This window comes from Odocoileus virginianus, chromosome 7 (assembly GCF_023699985.2).
Source record: "Odocoileus virginianus isolate 20LAN1187 ecotype Illinois chromosome 7, Ovbor_1.2, whole genome shotgun sequence".
Classification (NCBI taxonomy): Eukaryota; Metazoa; Chordata; class Mammalia; order Artiodactyla; family Cervidae; genus Odocoileus; species Odocoileus virginianus.
Genome location: NC_069680.1, coordinates 17,980,019 through 17,999,703, shown reverse-complemented (window position 1 = coordinate 17,999,703; position 19,685 = coordinate 17,980,019). Strand labels below are relative to the sequence as shown.

The window sequence follows — 19,685 nt, the reverse complement described above, 5'->3', positions numbered from 1 at the left end:
AAAACTTGAACTCTCTTCAACTTTCATCTTAAATATGCCCTGTTCTAATTATCCTTATTCTTACATGATAAATCAATCATTCCTTTGTCCTCATTCAATATTTTCTACATTCTATTCCATTAAATAAATTTATTGAACATTTACACTGTGGTATTTATGCAATGGTCCCCAAAGAGTTTCACTTAATAAAGGATATAAGCAAGTACACAGAAAACACATCGGAAAAATCCATAAATAGGAAGAGACTCAATTTCAGTTTGGAGAGGTTATGAAAAATCTACCAGAAGGTGTGATGTCTAACTACATGTGCATGCTGTGCTAAGTCGCTTCAGTCATGTCTGACTCTCTGCAACCCTATGGACTGTAGCCCGCCAGGCTCCTCTGTCCATGGGATTCTACAGGCAAGATATTGGAGTGGGTTGTCATGCCCTTCTCCGGGGGATCTTCCTGACCCAGAGATCGAACCTATTCTTACATCTCCAGCATTGGCAGGCAGGTTCTTTACCACTAGTGCCACCTGGAAAGCTCCCTTCTAACTACATTTGTTGTTCTGTTGCTCAGTGGTAGCTGACTGTTTGCAACTCCTTACTTAAAACCAAACAAATTATCCTGGGAAAAAGAAAGGGCTCATTCATAAGCATCTCAATGCACTAATATAAGAAAGTAGTGTAGTAGATTTTGGCTAGTGTCTCCACTGCAAGCCTGATACTTTAGGTAAAAGCCATGTGTTATTCATTTTCATTAATAGTACGAAGCACTCATTTAATGATTGTCTACTGACATGAGTGACTAGCTTTGCTTCCTAACAAGAGCATTTTTTCCAGTATAAGCACATGGCAGGAAAGTATTGCTTTAAGTTATTGCTTTAAGAATGAGGACCCTGGACTTCCCTGGCAGTCCAGTGGTTAAGAATCCATTTGCCAATGCAGGGGACACGGGTTCAGTCCCTGGTCTGGGACGATTCCATGTACCGCATGGCAACTAAGCCCTGGGGTCACAACTACTGAGTTCACACGTGGCAACTAATGAGCCCAAACAACCCTAGAGTCCGAGGTCTGCACCAAGAGATGCACAATGAGAAGAGCATGCATCGCAATGAACAGTAGCCCTCACTCACTGCAACTAGAGAAGACCCAATGCAACCAAAAAAAAAACATTAATTAACAAAAAAATTTGTGAGGACACTAATGTCACCACTGCCCCACACTAAAATAAATAAATTAAATAAATAAAACAAATATTCATACAGAAATAAATATATGTATTTAATACAAATATGTAACATAAAGTTTTCTATTTTATAAATATATTGTATATATTATATAAATAATTACAAATATAAATAAATAAAACAAGTAAAATGAAAAAACAATGAGAGTAATTCTATCTATAAAAACAGACAGAGTGAAGTAAATCAGAAAGAAAAACACCAATACAGTATATTAATGCATATATATGGAATTTAGAAAAATGGTAACGATGACCCTATATGCGAGACAGCAAAAGAGACACAGATGTAAAGAACAGACTTTTGGACTCTGTGGAAGAAGGCGAGGGTGGGCTGATTTGAGAGAATAGCATTGAAACATGTGTATTACCATATGTGAAATAGATCACCAGTCCAGGTTTGATGCATGAGGCAGGGTGCTCAGGGCTGGTGCACTGGGATGACCCTGAGGGATGGGATGGGGAGAGGGGGGTCCAGGATGGGGACACATGTACACCCACGGCTGATTCATGTCAATGTAAGGCAAAAACCACTACAACACTGCAAAGTAATTAGCCTCCAATTAAAATAAATAAATTAATTTTTAAAAAAAGAAAACCAAAAAACCTATCTACAAAATATGCCCACAATTTAGTATTCCAATTCCTCCCATACTTGTAAAAAATTTCCCCTAATTATAGTAACTAGCAGTAAAATGTATTTTCATCATTCAGAACTACATAAATTATTTTTCTAATATTTCATGCATGTGTCAAATCTTCTAACTCTGTATATCTAAGCTTACAAACCCATGAGTTCAGTGAATTAAAATACTGTCTTTTTCACCTGGAATCAAAAGTGTGTTACTAAAGTACCACATCACATAAGAGATAATTATTATGGATGGCTATGCCATTTATGAAAAAATAAAGTACAAATTTAAACTGTCAGTGTTTAAAATGATATTAGAAGCTCAACAAAAATATTCATTGCTTAAGACCAAGATCTACTACATAAATCACTAGGAAAAGGAGAAGCAAGGAACAGGGGAAAATGAAAATGAAGGGCTCTTGTTAAGAATGTATTAAAATTTTAATATGGCAACAGCAGAACATTCAATCAGGCAAGAAGCTCTTCTGAGCATGAGGCCCTGTGTAAATGCGCATGTAACATGACCACAAAGTTGGCCCTGCTTATAACAACCAGTATATGGCACTGCAAAATACTGGTGGCATCTCTGACTTAAAGCATAGGACTCTGCTTAATTGAATTGGTACTGAGAACAAAATAGCCTTCTTAACAGGAATTTCCCTGTGATCTTATGCTTTGACTTTACTTTTAAGTTTAGAGACTATGGAGAAGGAATAAAAACTTATTCTGCTCACCTTCTCTTGAAAACCTATGACACCTCAGAGACTAGCCAAAGACACGATCATCTAACATGAGAAGTGCAGGATAATTCTACAGCAAATAATATATTTGTTCTAAGTAAAAACAAGCAGAAAGATCATTTTCCAAGGCTAACAGATTTCTTTGGATATAAACTTTTATTTATATATAGATAGATACAGTTTTGGAGAATGCTTTATTAATTTTTAAAATAATTATGTAATTATTATAGCTTGAATTTATGGTTTATGTCAAATACAATATATTATATCTAATATAAAGATAAGGGCATGCAGATAAATAATTCAAAACTAGCAAAATGATTTTAACATATAAAGAATATAAGTAAGAAAAAGCATTTAAATAACCTGAAAAAACTACTTTCTAAAGTTAATTCTTTTGGAGGTGGGCGAGAATCAATCTTCAGATTAACAACTAAACTATAAAAAGACAATAACCACTCATAGAACTACTGAAAGCAGAGTAACAACAAGAGTGGGTTCATGTCTAATGAAATAACACAGAAAAAAAAGAAAATGAGTATAGAAACCAATTGAAAGGCTTAATGAGATTTTGATGGTCAGGATTAATAATAAAAGATTTAAAACAAAGAAATGCATAGAAACATTGAATTTCAGTTCTTTAACAAGATGTAGAGGAAAATTATAAAGAGAGCCACCCAGATTTGAGATTTGATATATAAGATGTTCTAGAAAAAATAAAAATATTTCTTTTTATGAGAAAGGTACAAAAGACAAATATTCTTTGGGCTCTGTTTTAAAGCTTCCATAAAACTGTCATTTAAAGGCTTAACTTCTATGAAGATTGATAAAATGCAAATCAGCATAGTTAATAATAATATTGGTTGCTTAACTAATACAACACTAAACTTCAAAGGGAAACCTGTAGCAATTAGTTCAACAGCACAAATTTAACCCACAAAAGTTCTATAAAGTAATTTTTACTTACAATTGGCATTGATCGCCTTTTATTCCTTTAGTTGTGCAGAAACATTTTCCTGTGTGCATATGACAAATATTTGCATGGCCACTGCATGTACAAGCTGTAAGTCAAAACCAAAATGATATTGAATATTCCCCATCACAAACACGTACATCACATTTCAGGGAAGATTTTATTATCTTATTTTTAAAATCATCGATTATCCTCTTGCCATCCAAAAACTAGGGTTATGACATGGGTTATTTCTAATTAAAGGGAAGTTAATTTACTCATTTAAAATTTTTTGTGAAACACTTCAAAGTCTTTGGAGTATCCTTAAGTCTAGTGTGGATCCAAGTATTTATCTCATCCTTCTATGGATGTTTTTCCATTTCTATTAAGTACATATACTTAATAAAATGAGTTTCAAAGAGCACAAGATCTTTAGAGTCAAACAGCTTAGCTACAAAATGCACATCTGTAATCACTAGTATGTTGACCTTGGGAAATTTATATAACCTCTCTAGTCTTAGTTCTCTGTCTTCAAAAGCAGGGAGACATTCTTGGGACTTTTGTGAGAATTAAATGAGATAATGTATTTTAAATTCTGAACACATATCAAGCACTTAATAAATTTAACTATTACCTCCACTACTGTTACCACTGCAACAATAAAATAATATAGTTTCCATGTATTGTATAAAAAGTTTATTTGCCCAAATATCATTCTTTTAAATTTCTGAAGTCAGTCTCAGTTGTAGTATTCCAGAATACTACCTGAAACATGACACAGTATAACAGTTATACCCAGTGAATTTGGTTCATATGAATTCATTTCATTTTCTTACTCCACATTCCTTTGTTAAAGATCAGTGTTCCAAATATTTAGGACACAAACGTCATACTTCATTGTGCCCAACATCTAATCAGCCAGTAGGTTCTAAATTCTACAAGGAAGCATCTTTATTATATCTGACCTTTCCTTTCCACTGTGATAGCCATCATTCAAAGTCCCGTCACTCACACTCTGACTGATACCAATACAATTCAGTAACTGATCATTCCACCATCAGTTCGGCCACAATTTCATTCCTCAACCTTAAGACATGTTTGAAGAAGATAGGGCTGATCATGCCATTAGGGCTTTCAAAAACTTTTAATGAGAACTATTGTGTTTCTGCAAACAATCAGCTAGTTAAACAATCGACTGATAAAAATGAAATTATTTGGCTTTTTCCTGATTTTCATACACGTTTAAAAATGAGATAATGAGTCACTACTTTGATCAAAATGTAAAACACTGTCATGTGGAGTTTGCTTGTGCATTCAGGATACCTATCATCTTCTGCCTCTTTTTTAATTATTTTAATAGGATTCATTAGAACTTTATAATTATGGAGATAGTTGTCTTCCCCACATTTATCCCCACTGAGAACCACTGATCTAATTAATTTGTATTCCTAGGATATAAAATCTATGTGGCAAAATATTGCAGAAACTAAGCTTCTCATTGCTTATGATTACATGCTTTGAAAAAACACATAATGTACAGTAAAAACATACAACTCTATATACACACACAAAAAAATTTTGGTAGTAGGTAGATTTTTATGAACCTCGGTTGCTTTCAAGAGATGCTATTTTCTTTCTTCAAGAGATAAGAACACCAGACCACCTGACCTGCCTCCTAAGAAATCTGTATGCAGGTCAAAAAGCAACAGTTAGAACTGGACATGGAACAAGAGACTGGTTTCAAATTGGGAAAGGAGAACATCAAGGCTGTATATTGTCACCCTTCTTATTTAACTTATATGTACAGTACATCATGGGAAATGCTGGACTGGATGAAGAACAAGCTGAAATCAAGATTGCCAGGAGAAATATCAATAACTTCAGATGACACCACCGTTATGGCAGAAAGCTAAGAAGAACTAAAGAGCCTTTTAATAAAAGTGAAAGAGGAGAGTGAAAAAGTTGGCTTAAAACTCAACATTCAGAAAACTAAGACCATGGTATCCGGTCCTATCATTTCATGGCAAATAGATGGGGAAACAATGGAAATAGAGACTTTATTTTGGGGGCTCCAAAATCACTGCAGATGATGATTGCAACCATGAAATTAAAAGATACTTGCTTCTTGAAAGAAAAGCTATAACCAACCCAGGCAGCATATTAAAAGGCAGAGACATTACTTTGCCAACAAATGCCCATCTAGTCAAAGCTATGGTTTTTCCAGTAGTCATGTATGGACATGAGAGTTGGACTAGAAAGAAAGCTGAGTGCCGAAGAATTGATGGTTTTGAACTGTGGTGTTGGAGAAGACTCTTGAGAGTCCCTTGGACTGCAAGGAGATCCAACCAGTCCATCCTAAAGGAAATCAATCGTGAATATTCCCTAGCAGGACTGATGCTGAAGCTGAAATTCCAATACTTTGGCCATCTCATGCAAAGAACTGACTCATCTGAAAAGACCCTGATGCTGGGAAAGATTGAAGGTGGGAGGAGAAGGGGATGACAGAGGATGAGAAGGCTAGATGACATCACTGACTTGATGGACATGAGTGTGAGTAAGCTCTGGGAGTTGGTGATGGACAGGGAACTCTGGCGTGCTGCAGTCCATGGGGTCACAAAGAGTCGGACACAACTGAGCTACTGAAATGAACTAAGGTTTTATTAGAAAAGATTTCTACATAACAGTGTTTTTCCTTCATAAAGAATATGTAAATATATCAGATTTATGTATGTTAATAAACTCTGGAAACACAATATGTGAGAATTACAGAAATGAATGACAAGGTAAAGAAATGCAAGGAAAAAGGAAATTATCGTGAGCAAAAAAGGAACTCAGATGTACTGATGACAGGTAACATCATAAATAGTAAATGAATATAACATGATATCTTTTAATATTAACTTGAAGTTTCATAGTAATGCTATTTGTATTCAGAACTACACTAAAAAACAAATGATATACATTAATATTTTAAAACTTGGGTAAACATTTTATTTACCCTTATGGCAGAGCTAAATAATGTCATATTTGCAGTGTTTCTTTAAAGAATTATCATTATATAGTAACTTTAATAATTTCTGAGACAGAAAAAAATTGTGTTAAAACACTTTTCAATGTAAACTCATTTTGAGAGAATTCCCTTGAGGTGCTATACTTTGGGCTAAAATGGCACAAATGTATTTTAAACTCAATTGTTTAAAATGTATATTTTATGACATGACAATGTTGAAATTGTTCTGTTGTTGTCAGCATTTGAGGTTATTTTTTTATGCTGAATAAGCACCTATAAAATCATCATACCGTGGCCTTTTGTTTGGTAAATTTTATATGATGATAATTTTACAGCTTAGATATACACTAGAGGAACATTATGTGGTCACATGGTATTTCTGTTTCCCTATAATATAAATTTTCAATATCAACTTATAACCAAAACTAAAAAATAAGGATAGGAAAACAAATGCTATAAAAGTTATTCAAATAAATTGTATATAAAGAACATACTTTCGAAAACTGAAAGCAAACAGTAGTCACTGGCAGTATTTGTTTCAAAGTCAGTTTACGTGCTTGGAGCTTTAATTTCTATGTTATTGCTATTTCTCACAAACACATATAACTTCTGGGAGTTGGGAAATCATGTCCATTTAATTTCCTTTCTATGTTTCTAGCATAATTATACTTGATATTTAGTAGACATACATTAGGTTTCACATACAGTAAGAATTCTGGCAAAGACAAATGTTGAAACAGACACATGACTTAAAATTATATTTTCCTTCTTATATTTTTATTTACAGTTCTAAGTCCAAATATTCACCATCTGTGGCTTATGCAAATGAGAAAAAAACATAGTTGCTTCTCTCCGATATAAATCAATATGAAATGTTTATATCAATATCTTAGCAATCTGATTTTTCTCACTAAAAACCCAAAAATTACAACTATTATCCCATATTAACCTGTTGCTCAGAGTATGACTTTAATGTTTTCTTCTGGAAAGTTAAATGTCATGATTTAAAATATGTCATTTCATTTATAAGATTACTTTGTTTACTTGGTATATTGGGCACCTGTATTTGCCTAAATACAGAGTAAATGAGAATTGAAGAAATGATTCTTTCCCCAACAAGTAAAGTACAGTGAAACTCAGTTATTCTGTCCTTGTTCCAGTTGTTGGATGCTACTGGATGAAAGGCAGTACTCTAGAGCTACTCTGAGAATATGAGGGTGAACAATAATCTACAACTTAAGGACTGGAATTGCCAAGTAAATGGCACTGTTTTGAGGATTTAAATTACAGACTGAAAGTCTTAAAGTGCGAAGAGGGCTATAAGTTTCATATTTTACATTTCAAAGCCATCTGACATATTGAAAAATGAAAAGAAACTCTTAGCCATCTGTTTAAGAATTAGTAAACTATATCTGTGAGGCCAAGTCCTCATTTCCTATTTTTAAATGGCCCATAACTTGAGAACGGTTTCTGCTTATTGAAACAATTCTGAAGGAGGAGGAGGAGTTGAAGCTGGAGGGAAAGAGGAAGAAGAGAAGGCAGCAGTAAGGCAACAATAACACCTGGTCAAAAAAATGATTATTTACTCTCTGATCCTTTAGAGAAAAAAAAATTGCCAACTCCAGAAATACAATCAGAAAGCCTGGAGTCACATAACTTGTCAGTTTTACATTCTGAATGAATGTTAAAAACTAAGATCTCATTTAAAACCAACAAGGGGGCTTCCCCGGTGGCTCAGTGGTAAAGAATCCATATACCAAGGTAGGAGACTCAGGTTCAATCCCTGATCTGGGAAGACCCCAGATAGTGGCAATTAAGCTCGAGTGCCAAGACCACTGAACCAATGCTCCAGAGCACGGGAGCCACAACGACTAAGACCAGACACCACAACCAATGAAGCCGGTGCGTCCCAGAGCCCGTGCTCAGCAACAAGAGGAGCCACTGCAAAGAGAAGCCTGCGCACCACAACTAGAAAAAAGCCCACACAACAACAAAGATCCAACACAGCTGCAAATAAATAGATGACATTTATTAAAAAAACTAAACAAGGCTTTCGTTTTCCTTTTTGACAGAGGAGGGTTAGGCATAAACATTGAAAAATTTTGACCAAAATTAATTTCAACCCAATCGTTCTGGAATTGTATTTTTAATATCTTGTATTTAGCTTGGATAAATGAGTAACTTTAGACATATTTCATTTTCTAACACTAGCAAGATAAATTTCTTCAACACCCCTAATCACTACCATTAGTTTTCGACCTCTTCAACTTTGACTTCTTATATTTTACTTCTTTAATCTGTAGCATTTTTCATCTAAAAAAGTAGGGCAAAATGTTAATACCCTGGGCTAGAAAAGAGGCAAGAATGCCACATACTATTAGAATATATTCACAAACCAAACATCAATAATAAGTGAAATGCCAGGCGTTTTTTTCCATATTCAGCTCTACCACCAAAAATTATTGCTTGGCTCAAGTTCAAATTCTAAATTCCAAATTATTGAATTTTTATCATGTCTCTTTTCAAATCTGCATTGCTTTCAATGAGATTATTTTCAAAAGTTGCACTGAATTGTAAAAACACAGATACACAGAAAAATACATAGATGCACAGATATATACACAGATAAAATTCACAGACAGACAAAATAGAGAAGAGAAAGCTTTTCATTGCAGAAAAAAATCTAACTGATATTGTAGAAAGGATGACAGAATTAGAAAATCTCCATTTGGGAAAAAAATCATAAAAATAGTGGATAAAAGTTTGAAAAGTAGTATGATATTCACACAGTCTCAAAGTATCTCCTACAAGACATTTTTCCATTAAGGGAGAAAATAGCAACTTCATAGTGAAGAAATCTGGCAGCCACCAGTTTAACCAAATGTTCATAGTGAACACTACTATTTACTGAATGACGACAGCATGTAACTCCTGATATGGTGAGAAGAATTTAGCATAACTACATGGGGATTTCTGCCAAAAGTGTGTAATCCAATGTTATGATGAAGAAATGTCACACAAAGCCAAACTGTAGTATATTCCATGTTGCTGTTGTTCAGTTACTGCTAAACTGTAGTATATTCAATGTTGCTATTCAGTTACTAAGTCATGTCCGATTCTTTGTGATCTCACAGACTGTAGAGACATACAAAAATAGGCCATACAGGTTTCCTGCTGCTGCTGCTGCTGCTAAGTTGCTTCAGTCGTCTCCGACTGTGCGACCCCATAGACAGCAGCCCACCAGGCTCCTCCGTCCCTGGGATTCTCCAGGCAAGAACACTGGAGTGGGCTGCCATTTCCTTCTCCAATGCATGATTCCTAGGACACCCTAAAGCAGAGCATTGTATGAGACCTTTCCTAAACTGAAATGGTGTAAAACAAAGGGGATCTTAGCATAGGACACATCTTGCTAAGAGTGTACAAAATAAATCAAGACAAAGCACAGATGCTCACAGAAACAATTCTAAACTACAGCAGCTTGATGCTGAGATGATGAGTGTAATTCCCAGGGAAGGAGTTTGGTGGTGCCACTCATAGCTTGGGGGGTTTGCTGTTTCTGCAATTGTTCAGTCAGTCAGTCATGTTCGACTCTTTGCGACCCCATGGACTGCGGCACACCAGTAAACCCTGTCCTTCACCATCTCCCAGAGCCTACTCAAACTCATGTCCATTGAGTTGGTAACGCCATCAACCATCTCGTCCCATGTTGCCCCCTTCTTCTCCTGGCTTCAATTTTTCGCACCATCAGAGTCTTTTCTAATAAATCAGCTCTACGCATCAGGTGGCCAAAGTACTGGGATCTTCAGCTTCAGCATCAGCTCTTCCAGTGAATATTTAATGTTGATTTTCTTTAGGGTTGCCTGGTTTGATCTTGCAGTGTAAGCGACTCTCAAGCGTCTTCTCCAGCATCACAGTTCAAAAGAATCAATTATTCAGTGCTCAACGTTCTTCATGGTCCAACTCTCACATCCATACATGACTACTGGAAAAACTACAGTTTTGACTATATGGACCTTTGTCCACAAAGTAATGTCTCTGCTTTATGACAGCTGTCTAGGTTGGTCATAGCCTTTCTTTCAAGGAGCAAATGTGTTTTAAGTTCATGGCTGCAGTCATTGTCTGCAGTGATTTTGGAGCACAAGAAAATAAAGTCTGTCACAGTTCCCATTGCTTCCCCATCTATTTGCCATGAAGTGATGGGACCAGAAGCCATGATCTTCGTTTTTTGAATGCTCAGTTTTGTTTTTTTTTTCCATTTATTTTTATTACTTGGAGGCTAATTACTTTACAACATTGCAGTGGTTTTTGTCATATATTGAAATGAATTAGCCATGGATTTACATGTATTCCCCATCCCGGTCCCCCCTCCCACCTCCCTCTCCACCTGATCCCTCTGGGTCTTCCCAGTGCACCAGGCCCGAGAACTTGTCTCATGCACCCAACCTGGGCTGGTGATCTGTTTCACTATAGATAATATACATGTTTCGATGCTATTCTCTCGAAACATCCCACCCTCGCCTTCTTCCACAGAGTCCACAAGTCTGTTCTATACATCTGAGTCTCTTTTTCTGTTTTGCCTATAGGGTTATCGTTACCTTCTTTCTAAATTCCATATATATGTGTTAGTATACTGTAATGGTCTTTATCTTTCTGGTTTACTTCGCTCTGTATAATGGGCTCCAGTTTCATCCATCTCATTAGAACTGATTCAAATGAACTCTTTTTAATGGCTGAATAATATTCCATGGTGTATATGTACCACAGCTTCCTCATCCATTCGTCTGCTGATGGGCATCTAGGTTGCTTCCATGTCCTGGCTATTATAAACAGTGCTACGATGAACATTGGGGTGCACGTGTCTCTTTCAGATCTGGTTTCCTCGGTGTGTATGCCCAGAAGTGGGATTGCTGGGTCATATGGCAGTTCTATTTCCAGCTTTTTAAGAAATCTCCACACTGTTTTCCATAGTGGCTGTACTAATTTGCATTCCCACCAACAGTGTAAGAGGGTTCCCTTTTCTCTACACCCTCTCCAGCATTTATTGCTTGTAGACTTTTGGATAGCAGCCTTTTGGTACCTCATTGTGGTTTTGATTTGCATTTCTCTGATAATGAGTGATGTTGAGCATCTTTTCATGTGTTTTTTTGCTATCCGTATGTCTTCCTTGGAGAAATGTCTGTTTAGTTCTTTGGCCCATTTTTTGATTGGGTCATTTATTTTTCTGGAATTGAGCTGCAGGAGTTGCTTGTATATTTTTGAGATTAATCCTTTGTCTGTTGCTTCGTTTGCTATTATTTTCTCCCAATCTGAGGGCTTTCTTTTCACCTTGCTTATAGTTCCCTTTGTTGTGCAAAAGCTTTTAAGTTTCATTAGGTCCCATTTGTTTATTTTTGCTTTTGTTTCTAAAATTCTGGGATGTGGGTCATAGAGGATCCTGCTGTGATTTATGTCAGAGAGTGTTTTGCCTATGTTCTCCTCTAGGAGTTTTATAGTCTCTGGTCTTACATTTAGATCTTTAATCCATTTTGAGTTTATTTTTGTGTATGGTGTTAGAAAGTGTTCTAGTTTCAGTCTTTTACAGGTGGTTGACCAGTTTTCCCAGCAGCACTTGTTAAAGAAGTTGTCTTTTTTCCATTGTATATCCTTGCCTCTTTTGTTAAAGACAAGGTGACCATAGGTTCGTGGATTTATCTCTGGGCTTTCTATTTTGTTCCATTGATCTATATTTCTGTCTATGTGACAGTACCATACTGTCTTGATGACTGTGGCTTTGCAGTATAGTCTGAAGTCAGGCAGGTTGATTCCTCCAGTTCCATTCTTCTTCCTCAAGATTACTTTGGCTATTCGAGGTTTTTTGTATTTCCATACAAATTGTGAAATTATTTGTTCTAGTTCTGTGAAAAATACCATTGGTAGTTTGATAGGGATTGCATTGAATCTATAGATTGCTTTGGGTAGTATAGCCATTTTGACAATATTGATTCTTCCAATCCATGAACACGGTATTCTCCATCTGTTTGTGTCCTCTTTGATTTCTTTCATCAGTGTTTTATAGTTTCCTATGTATATGTCTTTTGTTTCTTTAGGTAGATATATTCCTAAGTATTTTATTCTTTTTGTTGCAATGGTGAATGGTATCATTTCCTTAATTTCTCTTTCTGTTTTCTCATTGTTAGTGTATAGGAATGCAAGAGATTTCTGTGTGTTAATTTTATATCCTGCAACTTTACTGTATTCGTTGATTAGCTCTAGTAATTTTCTGGTAGAGTCTTTAGGGTTTTCTATGTAGAGGATCATGTCATCTGCAAACAGAGAGAGTTTCACTTCTTCTTTTCCTATCTGGATTCCTTTTACTTCTTTTTCTGCCCTGATTGCTGTGGCCAAAACTTCCAAAACCATGTTGAATAGTAGTGGTGAGAGTGGGCACCCTTGTCTTGTTCCTGATTTCAGGGGAAATGCTTTCAATTTTTCACCATTGAGGGTGATGCTTGCTGTGGGTTTGTCATATATAGCTTTTATTATGTTGAGGTATGTTCCTTCTATTCCTGCTTTCTGGAGAGTTTTAATCATAAATGGATGTTGAATTTTGTCAAAGGCTTTTTCTGCATCTATTGAGATAATCATATGGTTTTTATCTTTCAATTAGTTAATGTGGTGTATTACATTGATTGATTTGCGGATATTAAAGAAATCTTGCATTCCTGGGATAAAGCCCACTTGGTCATGATGTATGATTTTTTTAATATGTTGTTGGATTTTGTTTGCTAGAATTTTGTTAAGGATTTTTGCATCTATGTTCATCAGTGATATTGGCCTGCAGTTTTCTTTTTTTGTGGCATCTTTGACTGGTTTTGGAATTAGGGTGATGGTGGCCTCATAGAATGAGTTTGGAAGTTTACCTTCTTCTGCAGTTTTCTGGAAGAGTTTGAGTAAGATAGGTGTTAGCTCTTCTCTAAATTTTTGGTAGAATTCAGCTGTGAAGCCATCTGGTCCTGGGCTTTTGTTTGCTGGAAGATTTCTGATTACAGTTTCGATTTCCTTGCTTGTGATGGGTTTGTTAAGATCTTCTATTTCTTCCTGGTTCAGTTTTGGAAAGTTATACTTCTCTAAGAACTTGTCCATTTCTTCCAAGTTGTCCATTTTATTGGCATAGAGCTGCTGGTAGTAGTCTCTTATGATCCTTTGTATTTCAGTGTTGTCTGTTGTGATCTCTCCATTTTCGTTTCTAATTTTGTTAATTTGGTTCTTCTCCCTTTGTTTCTTAATGAGTCTTGCTAATGGTTTGTCAATTTTGTTTATTTTTTCAAAAAACCAGCTTTTAGCTTTGTTGATTTTTGCTATGGTCTCTTTAGTTTCTTTTGCATTTATTTCTGCCCTAGTTTTTAAGATTTCTTTCCTTCTATTAACCCTGGGGTTCTTCATTTCTTCCTTCTCTAGTTGCTTTAGTTAGGTTATTTATTTGACTCTTTTCTTGTTTCTTGAGATAGGCCTGTAATGCTATGAATCTTCCCCTTAGCACTGCTTTTACAGTGTCCCATAGGTTTTGGGTTGTTGTGTTTTCATTTTCATTCATTTCTATGCATATTTTGATTTCTTTTGATTTCTTCTATGATTTGTTGGTTATTCAGAAGCGTGTTGTTTAGCCTCCATATGTTTGAATTTTTAATAATTTTTTTCCTGTAATTGAGATCTAATCTTACTGCACTGTGGTCAGAAAAGATGACTGGAATGATTTCAATTTTTTTGAATTTACCAAGACTAGATTTATGGCTCAGGATTTGATCTATTCTGGAGAAGGTTCCGTGTGCACTTGAGAAAAAGGTGAAGTTGATCTTTTTGGGGTGAAACGTCCTATAGATGTCAATTAGGTCTAGCTGGTCCATTGTGTCCTTTAAAGTTTGTGTTTCCTTGTTCATTTTCTGTTTAGTTGATCTATCCATAGTCGTGAGTGGGGTATTAAAGTCTCCTACTATTATTGTGTTACTATTAATTTCCTCCTTCATATTCGTTAGTGTTTGCCTTACATATTGCGGTGCTCCTATTAAGTCAGCTTTTTCACTCTCCTCTTTCAACCTTCATTAAAAGGTTCTTTAGTTTCTTTTCACTTTCTGCCATAAGGGTGGTGTCATCTGTGTATGTGGTTATTGATAGTTCTCCCTGCAAATTTGATTCCAGCTTGTGCTTCTTCCATTCCAGCATTTCTCATGATGTATTCTGCATGTAAGTTAAATAAACAGAGTGACAACATATAGCCTTGACATGCTCCTTTCCCAATCTGGAACCAGTCTATTGTTCCACATCTGGTTCTAACTGTTGTTTCTTGACCTGCATACAGGTTTCAGGAGAGAGGTAAGGTGGTTTTGTGTTCCCATCTCTTTAAGAATTTTCCATAGTTTGTTGTGATCTACACATTCAAAAGCTTAATGTAGTCAGTGAAGCAGAAGTAGATGTCTTTTTTTGGAATTCCCTCGCTTTTTCTATGATCCAACAGATGTTGGCAATTTGATCTCTGGTTCCTCTGCCTTTTCTAAATCTAGCTTATACATCTGAAGTTCTCAATTCACCTACTGTTGAAGCCTAGTTTGAAGGATTTTGAGCATTACATTGCCAGCATGTGAAATGAGCAAAATTGTCCAACATTCTTTGGCACAGCCTTTCTTTGGAATTAGAATTAAAACTGACCTTTCCCAGTCCTGTAGCCACAGCTGAGTTTCCCAAATGTGTTGACATACTGTGTGCAGCAGTTTTACAGCACTGTCATTTAGGTTTTTAAACAGCTCAGCTGGGATTCCATCACCTCATCTAGCTCTGTTCATAGTGATGCTTCCTAAGGCCTACTTCACTTCACACATCAGGATGTCTGGCTCTAAGTGAGTGACCAGACCGCCACAGTTATCTGGATCATTAAGACCTTTTTGTACAGTTCTGTGTATTCTTGCCACCGCTTCTTAATCTCTTCTGCTTCTGTTAGGTACTTGCCATTTCTTTCCTTTATTGTGCCCATCTTTGCATGAAATGTTCCCTTGTTATCTCCAATTTTCTTGAAGAAATCTCTAGTCTTTCCCATTATATTTTTTCCCCTCTATTTCTTTGCATTGTTCACTTAAGAAGGCTTTCTTATCTCTCCTTGCTATTCTCTGGAACTCTGCATTCAGTTGGGTATATCATTTCCTTTCTCCTTTGCCTTTTGCTTCTCTTATCAGTTATTTGTAAAGTCTTCTTAGATAACAACTTTACTTTCTTGCATTTCTTTTTCTTGGGGATGGTTATCATCACCATGTCCTGTACAATGTTACAAAATTCCATTCATAGTTCTTCAGACACTCTATCTACCAAATCTAATCCCTTGAATCTATTTGTCACCTCCACTGTATAATCATAAGGGGTTTGTTTTAGGTCATACCTGAATGGTCTAGTGGTTTTCCCTCTTGTTGTTCAGTTGCTCAGTGGTGTCTGACTCTTTGTGACCCCCATGGACCACAGCACGCCAGCCTTCCCTGTCTTTCATTATCTCCCAGAGTTTGTTCAAACTCATGTCAATTGAGTCAATGATGCCATCCAACCATCTCATCCTCCGTCACCTCCTTCTCTGCCTAACCTCAATCTTTACCACTGTCAGGGTCTTTTCCAACGAATTGGCTCTTTGCTTCAGGTGGTCAAAGTAAAGGAGTTTCAGCTTCAGCATCAGTCCTTCCAGTGAACATTCAGGGTTGATTTTCTTTAGGATTGATGAGCTTGATCTCCTTACTGTCCAAGGGACTGTCAAGACTCTCAAGAGTCCCTTTCTTCAATGTAAGCCTGAATTTTGCAATAAGGAGCTCGTGACCTGAGCCACAGTCTGCACCAGGTCTTGTTCTTGCTGATGTATAGAGCTTCTGCATCTTTGGCTGCAAAAAATATAATCAATCTGATTTTGGTGTTGACCATCTGGTGATACTCACTGTAGAGTTGTATCTTGTATGTGGTAAGTTCTACGTTTGATAACAATAAGTATCAATGCTACCGGCCTGATTCCTATAACTATAATGTAGATAAGAGAATTCCCAGCTTTTAAAAAATAAATCCAAAAATGTTTAAGGAGAGAGGGACATCAAGCCTATGATATTTAATTGAGAGATAAGAAGAGAAAAAACAAATTTGAAAGAATATCCTAAACAACTTTTCTGTGTAAAATTATGCTCCCCAAAATTAATAGACGTTTTTGACTTTGAAAAGATTAAATATATCTACACTTAAAAACAGATAATAAAGTACACTTTTACACATTCTACTTGTAAGTCAGTAAAAACATGCTAACTGTATTTGAAGAGTTCCTTGTTTTTATGTACGTTATTAACAGTTTGCTTTTATACTTTTGAGTGAAGGGATGTGGTTAACAATATATAAAATAAAAAATGATTTTATTTCTCAAGAAAAGATTAGTCCCTATTTTTAAAAGAAAAGTCACCCCATGTGAAGAATTATCCAAATGCCTTCTATTACCAACAATGGGATTTATAACCACAATACAGCTTTGAACTTGAAAGAGTTAAGTGCTGGCAGATATAAGAATAAACAAAATATACTCTTAAAATCATTAAATATATAAATCATATGGTATAGGGAAATAAATATTTTTGATGTCAGCTGAAAACATTTACAGGATGATACATTCGCTAAAATGACCCCCAAATTAATAGGTTAGTGAAGTGAAATGTAGATGGTAAGCTTAGGGAAGTCAGACACCAAGATTTTATTCTATTATCTGAAAAACTAGAAACTGAAAAGAATTATATAAATTCCATTTTCTTCCTTATCCAAACTTTATATAACTCCTTTTATCAGTACTTAATGAAAAATTTATATACAAAATATTGGATTATTACTCTAAGTTATTAGTACAGGCTGAAACACCATTTATAATTATTAAAACTAACCCTCATTTAGAGAAAAACAATATACATACTTTGAGTCAATATTGCTTCTTGCCTCTATTACTGAAAAATAAAAGAAAACTGAAAAATTAACATGCCAAAAATCATAACCTGCTCTTTACCTCTGGCTCTAAAGTGAAACAATTGGCTGAAATGTGAAAGCTATCTAGCCAGAAAGTCTGAATTCTACTTTCTCTTGAATTATATGAAAATGAGTAAAATGTATCACACAAACATTATATTTTCTTAGCAACTAATTCAGCAATGGACTAACTGTATACTAAGCACAGTACTACTACCTATGTAATAGAGACACAGAGATAATATAAAATGCTTTTTAAAAAAGTAAAACAAAACTTTTCTCATCAAGAAGTTCACATTCTACTTAGAAAGACAAGAGAACAATAACTTACAAAAACACTGATGGCTATCACCATGAAGGTACAAACACTGCCTGAAGTCAGGATTGAAAGTACAAGTTTTCAGGCTGAAATTTCCCTTCAGCTGAGATTTGAAAAATGTGTAATGGAGTTCAGAGGCATAGTAATGTCCAGGAGAGTAAAGATCAGAAAAACGGATGAAGAGTTGGGTTAATATAAAAAAGCGATTGGAAATGAGGTGAAAAGAAACACAATATTGTGAATATCATAGAGAAGAACAAATGATCAAGTGAAAAAAAAGAGAGAGATGATCATCTATTTAGGAATTATTACAATGGGTTAAGCTAAAGTAAAGATAAACACAACCAGACAATGACAGTTCAATTATGACTTTGAAATGCATAAGAGCTGACCACTGTTTATATCTGGGATTCAACAGAAGTAAGTACATACTTGCTTCGAGCACAAGAATCTGGGAGTCCACATTTGAATTCTGGTCCCATCACTTACTGGCTTAACCTCTTACACGACTCTTTGCACCTATGTGTTTGGTTTACTCCTCTATAAAATGGATGTAATAGTACATACTTGAAAGAATGCTTAGGTGAGGATGAGAAACATTAGGGAAATTTCTTAGCAATATTCCTGATATAAATAAACTATTAAACATTAGTTATATACGTTTTTAGTATAATGCTTGGAGCTTGGCTGACTAGGAAAATGTCAGAATCTTAAATGTGGTCACAGAGAAAAAGAGAAGGAAAGATGTGGTAGATTATGAGAACCATGGTAGTATATTAAACCAGAAATATCACTCAAGGTCAGAGCATAAAAGGCCTTCAATGTCGTGTCAAGGAGTTTTTATTTATTTCACAGATACTTTGGAAGCGATGAAAAATTTTGGAAATGGTCATAAAAATCACTGATTTTTGAGGGAAGAAAATGTGTCCTTGTCTTCCAATAAAGGAGGTATAAAGGTGGATTACAAATGGAGAGATGGCATATAAAGAGGGTAATTGTTCACTAACTCAACAAATATTTAGTAAGAATCCATTCCATTTTAGGGCTTCACACATGGCTCAAGGGGAAAAAATCTGCTTGCCAATGTAGGAGAAATGAGCTTGATCCTTAGGTCGGGAAAATCTCCTAGAAAAGGAAATGGCAAGATCTCAGTTTTCTTGCTGGGGAAATCCTATGGACAGAGGAGCCTGGTAGGTTACAGTCCATGGAATCGCAAAAGAGATACAACTTAGCGACTAAACAACAAAGAAAAGACAATGAGGACCTAAACTAACAAGGGGAATGGAATACAGAGGAGGGTACAGATAGTAGATACAACGTGGAGTCTGTTTGGGGCACAAGGGGTGAAGAAAAGGAAGAAATCAAAGGTACCAGAGAAATCAAGCCTAAAGATGCAGGTGAAGGGAGAACATTCTTTTAAATAATAATTACTGAATGTAGTTTATGAACATTAATTTAAATAATAGTGGCCTTCTACAGAAATGTTTAATAAGTCAAAAATAAGTTAAAATTGCTTATTAAAGTAGGCTGTTAAACATACAATTTATGCTAAACATACAATTGTATGCTAAATATACAATTAAATGTTTATATAGTTGCTTTAAAACTTAAAAGCATACCATGGTTATTGTAAAATTAATAAATTTTATTTACTAAAATTTGAAAGAAAAGCAATATAAAAGGTATAGATAAAATTATATGTGATTAAGAAAAAAGCTAACACTTACATTCAGGTCTTATGATATATAAAAATGGACCTTTGAAGAAAAGGCATTTTTTCCTAAATAATATGTTAAGACAGATTTTAATAT

The 19,685-nt window shown here is 35.4% G+C and overlaps 1 protein-coding gene across 1 annotated transcript in view; it reads right to left on the bottom strand.

Moving 5' to 3' along the window:
- The window catches only part of ATRNL1 (attractin like 1), a 751,710-nt gene that overhangs the window by 523,310 nt on the left and 208,715 nt on the right, over positions 1–19,685 (bottom strand). The window contains exon 20 of the mRNA XM_070470251.1: positions 3,566–3,659. Within this exon, the coding sequence (XP_070326352.1) occupies positions 3,566–3,659 (94 nt within the window). The remainder of the gene's footprint in view (positions 1–3,565; positions 3,660–19,685) is intronic.